The sequence below is a fragment of the Anas platyrhynchos genome, chromosome 1 (genome assembly GCF_047663525.1).
Source record: "Anas platyrhynchos isolate ZD024472 breed Pekin duck chromosome 1, IASCAAS_PekinDuck_T2T, whole genome shotgun sequence".
NCBI lineage: Eukaryota > Metazoa > Chordata > Aves > Anseriformes > Anatidae > Anas > Anas platyrhynchos.
In genome coordinates this window covers 124,788,635-124,801,118 of record NC_092587.1, presented here as the reverse complement: position 1 = coordinate 124,801,118, position 12,484 = coordinate 124,788,635, and the positions used below count along the sequence as shown (strand labels likewise).

General features: G+C 35.9%; 1 protein-coding gene across 1 annotated transcript in view; it reads left to right on the top strand.

Annotated features, from left to right (window-relative positions):
• TRAPPC10 (trafficking protein particle complex subunit 10) overlaps nt 1-12,331 on the top strand; it is a 40,253-nt gene extending 27,922 nt beyond the window's left edge. Inside the window, exons 15-23 of the mRNA XM_027448838.3 lie at nt 1,501-1,642; nt 2,753-2,911; nt 4,011-4,240; nt 5,247-5,347; nt 5,815-5,941; nt 6,618-6,788; nt 8,079-8,256; nt 9,239-9,433; nt 10,268-12,331. Coding sequence (XP_027304639.1) covers nt 1,501-1,642; nt 2,753-2,911; nt 4,011-4,240; nt 5,247-5,347; nt 5,815-5,941; nt 6,618-6,788; nt 8,079-8,256; nt 9,239-9,433; nt 10,268-10,506 — 1,542 coding nt within the window. The 3' untranslated portion in view covers nt 10,507-12,331. The remainder of the gene's footprint in view (nt 1-1,500; nt 1,643-2,752; nt 2,912-4,010; nt 4,241-5,246; nt 5,348-5,814; nt 5,942-6,617; nt 6,789-8,078; nt 8,257-9,238; nt 9,434-10,267) is intronic.
• The last annotated feature ends 153 nt before the right edge of the window (nt 12,332-12,484 follow it).

Below are 12,484 nucleotides of genomic sequence, written 5' to 3'. Positions count from 1 at the left end.
GAAGAGATATGGATGAGAAGCTAGATATAGATCTACTTTAATATTGCCTTGTTCTGCATGCTATTGTAGAATGGACAGCCTTATGCTGATAATTTTTCCCAACTATTTTTCCAGCCTTTCTTTCTTGAAGGAACTTCTCATGGGAAAGCTGCTCAGTATGAATCCTACTTAACTTTATGAAGTTGTTCAAAGCATGACTTACCTGCCCTGAAAGGGAAAATGGGAATGTATTCTGACTTTGGACAGTATGTTACCACACACCATGATGAAAACTTCTCTAGATTTGAGCTGTAGTATTTAACACACTTTTTTTTTTTAATCCCTGTGACATTTTTTGTTTGTAATTTTTGTTAGTACAGTAGTGCTTAATTGCACTACTTTTGCAGAACGAGGCATGACACTACGCCTAAGATGCAAAGGGAGAATTATTCTTTCTTTAAATTTCAAACTTATTAATGTTATGTCAATTGATGGTAATCTTCCACATGATTCCTTTCAGTGTATTTCCTCCAGCTTTAAGAGATCAGAAAGCATTATCAAAGTTCCTCAGACCAGTGTGTTCATCCCATGTTGAGGTTTTAAGTATGCACGTATTACAAAAGACTTCAATCGTGCTTCTCTGTTTGTAAAATAACGAAGGGATAAAATTTAGTGACTGTATTGCCTAAATGCATAGTACTGATTTTTCAGCCAGGATTTGCTTTGTAGATAACTGTGTAAATGAGGTTTGAATGTTAAGTCACTGCAGCTTATCTGCATAATTCTTGATCCTACTCTTTAGATTTAATTCTACCACCTGGCATCAATATGCATTGTATGAGTTACACTTCGTAAAATGGCACATGGAAACATCTCCTATTACCTAGTGGTAGTAGCTGAGAGCAAACACAATCAGGAATAAATATACTTGCAGATAATAGTGCTACAGCTTTGCTTTTTATAACGTTCTGTAAAAACATGTAGAGTCACATTATACAGGGCAATGGAAGAGTTTGAAATTAAATACGTATTACTTTTCTGTAAGCATTCATGAGCTGGGTGTGGGTGTGTGAAGTCAATAGCTTACACTGAAGGCTTGTATAAATGGTGTAGGATTTTATGAATGTTAGCCAAATAAGTGCTTTACTACTTGGTAAATATAATTTCAGTACTTAAATGAATTTTAATGTATGTGGCATGGGGAGGGGAGTAAGGAGAGGAGCAAAATGCATTCCCAAATAACAATTTGATGATGTAGCTATTGTGTTAGGTATTCTGATTCCTGGTACATGTTGTGTTTTCTCTTGACTCAGTCAGCATTCTGCAACTTATATCTTAATGAGGGGAAAGGTTCACCTTTTGTGAAAATCTTAGCACTTGGAGGGTGATTCTGTTGGTTTGTTCATAATTTACAAATGCTGATAGAAATGAGCTCAAAAAATACTTGTCCTTAGTAGAGGACAAGTTTGTTCTAGAAGTACTTCCTAAACTGAAAATGCCATTCATATGTTTTCTTCAAAGGCCAAGGAACCCGGTACGTACACACTCAGGCAACTGTGCACTTCAGTGGGAAAAGTACAGTTTGTCCTTCTTCACATTTATCCAATTGTGCAGTATGATGTATATTCTCAGGAGCCCCAGCTAAAAGTGGAACCATTGACTGGTAGGTGCAAGTGTTACGCTGAAGTTGTTTCATTAAATTCTGTTATACTCTCATTGGAACTAGACTAAGTGTTTTGTCTTGATTTTTTTTTTTTTCAGAATTATATTGCTTTACTCTTGGTTCTGAGCTAGCAGTCTGAAATTAAATCTCATTTTTCAAACTATTGATCAAGTATGATGTCAGTGATGGCTAGTTTCTCAACAACTAATTTCAGAACTTGGCTCAAATTTGAACACGTAGTGTCACGTAGATATTAGGTTTGATTTGAGTTCCCACGTGGATTAGGAGAACTGAATAGTTAATTTTTTTAATTGACTGAACAGATCGGTTAGTTCTGTGACGCTGCAGCCTCTGGTATTTAAGAAGTACATCTTAAGAATTGCGTTTCTCTGCTGGAGACAATATAAAGTTATTAGAATTAATACTGAATTTCATCCATTGGTTTCATGGATGGCTGAGCATTACTTGTTGTAGACTTTATATTAGTTTATAAGCTGAAGTTAATAGTGATTTTATTTTCAGGCTATTAACTGAGGCAATTGAGTTAATATGCATTTGCACTATCATCTCAGTTACAGGGGTTGCAATATGTGGTGAGGGAAGGCCAGGCATATTGGGGAGAGGGGAATTACTCAAATTAGCTACTGATGAAATTTGATAGTTCTGATTCAGATATTTGAGTCTCTGTGGGTGTGCTGGCATTTTTATCTTGATTATTTAAATGTAGCTTGTGTGTATGACTGGCACCACAGATGCAAAAATATAAAGCTGTTTACAACCTGGAGAACTTTGCAAAAAGCTTAGTACGTTCTTTGGGATTGTATCTTTTACTGAATTCTGTGCTGCCATAGCTAAGTGCTATATAAGTCAGCTAATCAAAACCTAGGTCAGACACACAGCATGGAGAAACAGGTGGTTTCAGTTTGAGTGTCCAAACCCACTCTGTTTTGGATGGCTTAACACTGTATAACACAAAACCCCAAACTTTTAAATTACCCAAAAATGTGTGACAAATTGCTTGGATGTGTTACTAGCAAATGTTACGAGCGCATTGTAACCATCTCCTAATGAGTTCTGGAATCTATTAACAATTTCTGCTTTCTTCTTCAGATAGCCTTTTGGCTGGTATTCCACAGAAGGTGAAATTCACAGTGACTACTGGTCATTACAGCATGAAGAATGGGGATGCTCTGCAGCTCAGTAACGCTGATGCCATGCCTATTCTGTACCATCCCGAGAGCAAGGCAGTGATCTATTCCAACACCAGGGGTAAGTGATAAAATAAAAATCTTTGAATAGCGGAAAATTTAGAAACCCTGAAGTAAAGCTTTAAGAACAATTACACTGATTTTCAGTAGGTGTTATTAAGATCAATTTTAGTGACTTGCAACTCAGTATTTCAGTGCAGAAAAGTCTTAAACTTCCACCCTCAAAGTAGTACTATGAACTTTTCAGCAAGTATAGCTGGATAACTTTTTCTTTCATAGATGAAATTCAGTAGGTATAGAGAAATAGCTGCATCCTTTATGATTTCCAAACGTGTTGTGGTGAGCTTATACTGTGTAGGCTGTGCAGACATCACATTTTTATTGTGAAGTAATCTAAGTTTTTACTTAGTGCTCTGTGTAAACGAAACATTTCCTTTAGCCAGTGTACATTTAAACACACGACATCAAAGGTTTTGTTTTTCTCTCCTGAACTTGGATGCTGTTTTGTCTCCTTGGTTGCTCAAATACAAATAACTTTTACGTGAATGAGGAAAATGGTCTTAAGAGACATAACAAAATTAAGGTGAAAATAGGCTATACAGATGCACCCCGTGTGTAGTATTAAACATCCATGATGAATGCTGACTAAGAATACTGATGTGTGTGTTTTCAGTAAATTGTAAGTTTGTTTGAGATAAAAATGGATTATGAGACTAAGGAGGTGCAGTACTTTGTGAAAACTTAAGTGTGTGTCATACGATAGACTCAGGTAGCTCTTTAGCTAACTAGAAGCTTGTTACCAAGCCATCCTCTTAGTTCTTTCTTGAACATTGGAAGGGACTGACACACAGCAAGTGGTGGTTACTGTCCTGCAGTTTGAGAAGGATACAGCATTGCAATTGAGAAGTTGTGAACAGCAGTGGCATTTAAGATGTGTGGATTATAGTTAATATGAGAAGTGTACTAGGGAGCTACATACATGGTTTCTCCTTGTTTCTGAAAACATGAAGGTCTTGCTAGGAAATGGTTGTGGTACCATGTATTTTTAATAACAGAAACCAGCCTACAAAGCTAACTTTTCTTAATTACAACTTAAAATGAAAATCAGGAAGGGATGAATGTCTTAAAATCACTTTTCTCCCCATTCTACACAACTACAGAGAAGATCTCAGAATCTTCATTAAAGATTCAGTCTTCTGAAAAGATTACAAGCATCAGTTTGCCAGTGGCTCCTGCATATCATGTGATAGAATTTGAACTAGAAGTCATGTATTTACCATCGGCCACAGAATCTGCAGTGGAGAGAGAAAATGCTACGAATAAAGAAGTTCACAGAAAAAACAAAGAGAAGCAGAAACAGGACAACTGTATGGCTACTGTTGATCAAAAAGTAAGATGACATTTAACACTTTCATTATGAAATCTTCTTCATCACAGGGGCATGAACTCCACAAAATATGAGTGGTGGTAGCGGCAGGAAAAACTGCCTGCATTTGACTAACTTTCCCTTGTAACATTTAGAATGATTTTTGTATTTACATTATAAATGTAAAGAATATATAAGCAGAAATAGACCCTGTTTACTGTGTGCCCAGCTGTTGCAATTGTTTGAGTTTTAATATTCTGATAGTCTCAGTTTTTATAGGAAGAATGATACTTGTGTCTTCAGGAAAGGTAGCATGGTGGTCTTTAAATCTTCCCTTCTGGCTCACGGAAAAGATATTTCTTCCACTTGCAAATCATATATCCTTGTATGTGAATAGCAGGGTAAAAAGGAATAGCTACAGACTAGCATTACTAAAACGTAATGTGACAAAAGATACTTTTTTGCCCTCTCCTTCCCTTTATATACAAATATGTTCCTAAAAGTACATGCTTTAGAGTTGGAAGAATGGCAGCCTAACTTCAAGACGAACTCATTAGTTAAGTATGCTGCTTAAAGTTGAAACATACTCATTTAATACATTCTAAAATATTTTAAGCTTATATTTTATTAAAGTACTATAAAGATATTTCACTAATAGTTCTTACAGCAATATATTTAATATTGACCTTTTACCAGATTATTGTATTAAGATGCTATTAATATTGTCGCTGTTCTTTATCTTTTTTTTTTTCTATGCTATATTTATACTATATATCTACTGAATATATGAGTTTCTCCAGGAAAAGCTTCTTCAAGATTTCATACCCTGGTCAGGGGAAAGAAAAAAAAAAAAGCAAAAGACAGTTTTTCTCAGATTAGCTCTTAACATGCTGATTTTTTTTTCCCCTTCTGAATGAATTAGATGTAGACACTTGCTGAGCAAAGATTTGTTTTGAAATGAGGAGAAACATTAAATCGTTATATCAAAGACCATTACAAATAAAAACTTTGTTCCCTTTGTTTCCTTTAGGTAACCATTGATTGTCCTTGGTCAATTTACTCCACTATTATTGCATTAACATTCTGCATACCTTTTAATGCCAAGCATTCCTTATTGTCAGCTGGCAAACGGTAATGTACTCATTAAATATTTATTGTTTCTTCTTAGAAAACAGAGTTGGAGTTTCATAAGTAATATTTATGGCTGGCCTTTTTTTTTTTAAATTGGGCTTCTGTTCTGCACAGCTTTGCACCGAATGTTTGCATATTTTCTCTAGTGCTCTGTCATAACAATTTAATCAGTTTTCAGTTATTTCAGTTGTATGGTTTCAGTTACTCTGGAAATAAGACCAAAAGAGAAACGAAGCTAGCTAAATTCTGTGTAGTTATTTGTTTTTATTTAATAAGACAGAGGGTGTTTTACAGCCTCATTTCTACAGGTTAATAAATACTGAGAAAAGACTGCAAGAAAGAAATACAACTGCATTTATGTTTTTGTATGAGCTGTGCACTTTGACAGCAATTTTATGGACAAGTACTCTTTTAAGTGTAAATATTCAAATATGGTAGCAAATTAAACAAACTGACATGTTTTTCAGGAAGTATGTTCAAGTCTGCATACAGAATTTGTCAGAACTCAGTTTCCAGCTTTCAGACAACAGCCTAAAAAATTCTGCTGACTGTACAGATTTGCAGCTGGTACCTCTGAACCCTGATTCTCAACAGGTATGGATTCTCTTCGTTTGTGAGCTTGTGACAGGAGGGTTAGATGAAACTTCTTGCTAGTAATACTAGTGCTTCTAAACATAGTTTTTCTAGTAAGGCTGATAATTGATGTTTGGTCAGATCTTTGTGGTTGTATAAGTAATTCTGATTCTTAAAGTTGCTTTGGGAGGCACTTAGATCTGCCAGATTGAATCACACATCTTAGATCTGTCAGATTGAATTGAAAAGGATAAGAGATTTTTAGGTAAGTTTTCAGACTAGTCGATTTGCTTCTTACAAAAGCAAATATCTCTTTGAAATTTTTCAGCCCTGTATGAACATGGCTAAATTGCTCATTGTTGTTGACTAGGACAAGGATGTGCAGACGTGCTTAATATCTTTATTAAATATGACTTGAGTAAGTGTGAAAAATACTATATTAGTGTTCCCTCTTGAAACATTGATTCTGACAGTGAAACATTTCTCTGCTTTTAACAATGCACATATAATTAAAAGATTTCATTAGTAGTTATTTTGATTGCATATTTTTTCTGTTTTACTGTATACTAACCAGGTAACTTTGTTTTTATAATCTGTATTAATGCCAGAACGTACAAATGTGTGTATGTGCATGTGTATTTCCATTTTTTTCCCAGAGGAAGGAAAGAGCTAATACTATAAACAATTTCTCTTGCAGGTCATATATAGCAAGCAATCAATATTCTTTGTATGGGAATTAAAGTGGACAAAAGAGCTCCCTCTCTCCTTGCAGTGCCTGTTTTCAGTCAGCTTTTGTCCAGCTACCTCTGAAAAACAGTCTCTTACCCTGAAGCCGTTCACTTATGAGTTCCAAGTGGAAAATTTTTTTGTAAGTACTTGTAAGTATATCATATGTTAACTGAATATGGTTTCCTAATATACGCAAAGGTAAGTTAAGAAATGTGTAAAGAGAAGTTTTAAAACATAATGATTGATACTTACGTAGAGCCATTGGAAATCTAGATAGTTGAATTGCAAAACTGAAGAGAAGGTAAAACCTTATGGTTACCCCTGACATGGGGGAGGGGGAGAGCAACTGTTTTGTGAATTTCTCTGATCTTGTTCCTTGTTTTGGTTTTATTCTGTGTTTTTGTTTTCCCCTCCCTGGGCTTGCGCCTGGAGAATGTCCCTAGATGACTGAGCTACTTTTTCCCTGGTGACTTCAAACAGCTATCTCTAAAACAAATAGCCATTTTCAAAGATCTTTGCTATTGTAAGCATCTGAATTGTTTTTGTTTCACTTGAGATGAGCTCCTCTAATGAAATATTTAGGGTTTGCTAGGCCATTATCTTAAATGTTTCTTCTTTTCCCTTGTGGACAAATTTCTTACTCCTTTGATCAGCTAGGAAGCTTAAGCCAGGTATGACTTCCCATTAAAGGAATTCTATCAACGTTATTTAATCTCATCTCTAAATTCACTCTTGTGTTATCCTGTTTGATGTTTGGGTAAAAAGTAGCAAAATGAGACATCTTTAATTGGGTTAAATCCTTTGGTCTGTTTTTAGTGCTAGTACGTTTTCTACCTGTTTATGACAAACTGGCACTGAGGAACAAAGTATTTGTTTACCTACCAACATATCACTAGCATTTTTGGCACTTTTATCAGCATCCTTCCCTGGATCTTTTTTAAGGGAAATAAATGTGTTAAGCAATGTTTTTTTTTCCTTATTTTTTGTTGGTAGAAACTTAATTTTGTAGTAATTTAATTAGTTCTTTGAATAAACACTTTTACTCCGGGGATTATGCTGGTAAAAATGATGGAACAGTTCTTCTCTGTTACTTGGAATTTTGTGTGACGTGTCTAGAAAGTGAGAATTCAAGGAACCAATAAAAGCTTGCTTCAATTATAAGGTTGGTACACATTTAGGAACATTGAACGTGTGAAGAGTTAAAACATGGAAGTTTTTACTTGCTGCTGGTATCAAAAATAGTTTGAATCAATTTTACTGAGCAATATAATGGAGTGAATATTATTTATAGTTGAATCTTGCATTAAGGATATGTAATGGGACATGGATGTTAAATGCAAAGTTCATACTGCTTGTTGTCCAGTTTTGTTTAAATACATGTAAAATGCCTTTTTTTGCTTGATAACAGTATTTTTTTTTTTCCTTACAGACATTGTACCATGTGAAAACTGAGATTTTTCCACCACTGGGGACAGAGTATTGTAAAACGGGCTCACTCTGCTCTTTGGAGGTGTCCATCACCCGACTTGTTGACCTCTCAGAGGTTGACAGAGATGAAGCATTAACAGAATCAGATGGGTATTGCACAACAAAACTTATGTATGAAGGTAAGAATATTTTTCTGAGGTATATTGACAAAATTCTCCAGTAGTTTTGTTTCAATAATGTAATCTGCTAGAGTTTCTATGACATATATTCAGGTTTTGTGGGCATGGCTCCCCTGCGTGAAGCAGTTTTCATTTAATTAGGCTGATTGTTGTGGTTTAACCCTGCTAGGCAGCTGAGTAACACACAGCTGTTTGCTCGCTCCCCCCACAGCGGAATAAGGGAGAGAAACAGAAAGGTAAAAGTGAGAAAGCTCATATTCTGAGATAAAGACAGTTTAATAGGTAAAGCAAAAGCTTCACACAAGCAAAACAAAATAAGGAATCTGTTCACTACTTGCCATCTGCATAGAGACGTTCAGGAAAGCAGGACTTCAGCATGTGTCATGCTTGTCCTCCTTGGGAGGACAAGCGACATAACTCTGAATATACCCCCCGTCTTCCTTCTTTCCCCCAGCTTTCATTGCTGAGCATGAGACCACGTGGCATGCGATATCCCTTCAGTCAGTCTGGGTCAGCTGTCCTGGCTGTGCCCCTCCCAGCTTCTTTTGTGCTCCCAGCATGAGAGGCTGAAGAGTCCTTGACTCCTTTAGAGCACTGCTCACCAATGCCTAAAACATTGGTGTGTTATCAACACTACTACAATCACAAATCCAAGAACATAGCACCATGTGAACTACTATGAAGAAAATAAACAGAGCCAACATCAGGACATTAAGAATATTTTGTTTTCCTCTTTATATTCCACTTGAAGACAAATTAAATGTTGTTCAGACTGGATAGATAGTTGTTTGAGGCCCAACTATGATCCTTTTGGCATAGGGCTGTTTTCTTACTTTGCACAGCTCTTCACACACACAAGCCTGTGAGTTTTTTAAGGTATTACAAAAATACTGACTTTAAAGTGCTCTAAACTATATTAAGGATTCTCTCTTTTTTTTTTTCAAAGATGATCTTTGTAGTGTTTTCTCTTTTATTTTTGCAGTTGTTGACAACAGTAGTAACTGGGCGGTCTGTGGAAAAAGTTCTGGAGTGATATCTATGCCTGTAGCAGCTCGAGCAACTCACAAAGTCCACATGGAAGTGATGCCTCTGTTTGCTGGATATCTACCCTTTCCTGATGTCAGATTATTTAAATACCTCCCTCATCATTCTGCTCACTCCATGCAACTTGATGCTGGTAAAGTTATCCCAAATACATGGCTCCTTACAGAAATGGTTCTGCTTCTTCCAGTAAAGAGGAAAGCAAGGAAATGTATTGAGCAAGTAGCCTTAGATGTTGTTCTTACCTTAATTCACAGTTCTGATTTGAATTTATAAGATGCTGCTCTAACAGGAATATTTAATTCAGGTTCCAACTGTAATTTTTAAGGAGAAATAAAAAATGCATTCTTCTCTTACTTCCTTTAAATATTACTATGCAAATTAGTTATCAGTTTATCGTCAAGTGAAAATGCATTTGATAATGAAAGCTCAAGATTAGAGGGTTGTCTGTTTACTGCACATCTACTGCATCTTTAGATTTGAAAACTTAACCCAATTTTTGTAAGGACTAAGTAGGAAATAGAAGTGCTGAAAATGTGTGGCATGTAAACCAGATTAGATCAAGAATTTAAATTACAGCAGTGACCTTGAGTCTTTGTTTGTACTGCTGAGTAGCCCCAGAGCTGTAGTTAGAACTCATTCGTGCAAGCAATTTACCATATGTCAGCAGAGCTCCAGGAACTGCTCATGTGCACTCTGCTAGCCTGTGACAGATGTGAGGTAATGCTACTTAAATTTTCTGCGTAAACCAACATAATTCATACTGTTGAGTCTGCTGCTAATCAAAAGTGTGTAGAGCAGAGAAGAGCTCAGCAGAGAAGTTCAGTAACTTGACATGTGGTAAGTTGACTGTGTGACTCAGCTCTGGAATAATTTTGAGTTATTTAATCGCTTAATAGAATGAAATTGTGGGGTTTTGTTTTATTTAATCGCTTAATAGAATGAAATTGTGGGTTTTTGTTTTACACAGATAGCTGGATTGAAAATGATAACCTATCTGTGGACAAGAATGTGGATGATCAAGCTGACAGCAGCAGCATAAGAAGCAGAGGCAGCTTGCATTCTACAGCTAGCGGGGAACACAAAGGTTTGCCAATGCCCCGTCTGCAATCTTTTTCATCTGGTCAGGTCTTCAACTGCAGCACGGGTATGCAAATACTTGTCATTCCCAGCAAGGACGACCATGTTCTGGAAGTCAATATCACGTGACAACTTGGTATGAAAACAAGGAAAAATAAAAACCATTAGAAACTGGATATGAAAGCACTTTAAAGGATTATGACCTGATTAGTCTTTGTTGCAACATTTTAACGCTAAGGAGACCTATGGCACTCAACATTTACCGGCCATGGAAGCACCAGACAATTGTATCAATTTAAATGTACAGTGAAGCTTGTGTCAGCTAGTTTATATTGCCACTTCAGTATGTTTTGTGTAAGCTATTGGGTTTTCTCCCTTCAGTCACATCCTGCATCTCAACACAGGGCAACAAAAACAAAAAATCCAAATATTTGGACCACTTTTTTTTTTATTTTTGTCTAGCAGCTGATAGCTTTGTTTCATGCTTCCTACATATTTTAGAATATAGGGTTGGATGACACAATTATCCAAATCTTGGATTTTTATGTAATTTACAGGCTTTTCCACACGTGCCAGAAGTACAACAAAGCATACCACAACTTGTTCATTGACTTAACAGTTGATATTCTGTTTTGTTTTGTTTTTTTTTCTTTCTTTTTTCTCATTGTTAATTCCTGTCATTGCAATCTTATATTAAACTTCCATCGTTTGCATACTTAAATGCATGGAAGAGCTACTGCTATAAACAATCTTAACTGAACAAAATTCCTTAATTTTTTTGAGGCTTTCTCCTTCACAGAGTAGACACTGTGATGTCACATATTATATGATTTTATTTTTTTGGGGGGTGGGAGGTGGGACATCCTCTTGCATAGTTCTTACCAAAGAAAGATACTGATAGAATTTAATAATAAATTATTTGGCTTATTGAGTTCCCAGATTAATTTCTTTTATTAGCATTTCTAAGTGGCTTGGTTTTCTGCCCCAATTTTTAAATTGGGGCAAAAATTTCAGTATGATGTGATACTTGAACAGTCAAACTTTCATCACGAAGGCTTAGTGTAATTATTACTGATCAGAGGCCAGACTTCTGCATTCATGAGGGAAGAAAGAGGTTGGTTTGATATAGGAAAGCTTGCAGATGTAGAATAATTGTGAAGCAAAGTTAAAACATGTAACTTAAAGAATTTCATTATTTATATCTTGAAGTGTAAATACAAAAAGTGTTTAAAAAAGAAAGTGTAATTTTTGTGAATGTTGCAAATTCACCTGTGACTGGAAAAATTACAACTCCTTCTGATGTCCTGCTTCTGATATTGAAACTTGTGCATTTAACGTGAGAATGACCTTTTCTACTTGCAGTTCTATAATGGTGCATTGTGAACAGAATCCACAGAGGAAAACTGTCCCATATCAAATATTTGTCAGTAAAGCGAAACATAAATAGTAATAAAGAGGAACTGCTCATTAGGCGACTTTGTTCTAAACTCAGGTTCTGCAAAATTATAAAGAGGAAGAAAAAATCCCTCTTTCCAAAAGAAATTGCAATTAAGTTGAAGAATGTATAAGCACCCTGCATTGGCCTATTTTTTTTTTTAAATGATGTCTAAATAGATGTATAAGGTAGACCTGCTAGCTGAAAACGTTATTGTTATGCATCTTCTTTCTGTGAAGGAATGCCCTTTCTCTGTGGAAATCATACCCTTTTATTCTGGATAAAACCCAAAGCATCATTTAGTGTGAATGACTGCTGGGATTCTTTGACTGGAAAAGGTAACAAGTTAGTGACTTTGACACTGCAGGTATTATAATTAATTCCATTTTCATGGTTTGCTATTAAAATCATTTTTCACATTGTTCTGTAATATACTGTTAGATTAAACACATTGTACTAAGATTGTTTAATGAAATTGTAAGCGTTACAGTTCTAAATATACATGTTTTAAAAAGAAATCCACCTGCTCTGCCGCTGTGCCTCCTTTTAGTTCAGCCAAAGCTACGACAAAATAGTTAAATAAATATGGGGATTCGCGAGCCTTGCGTCAGGCACGGGCAGGGCTCCCCCTTGGGCTGCTGCTCTGTGGGGTTCAGGCAGCCTGGCGCTAGT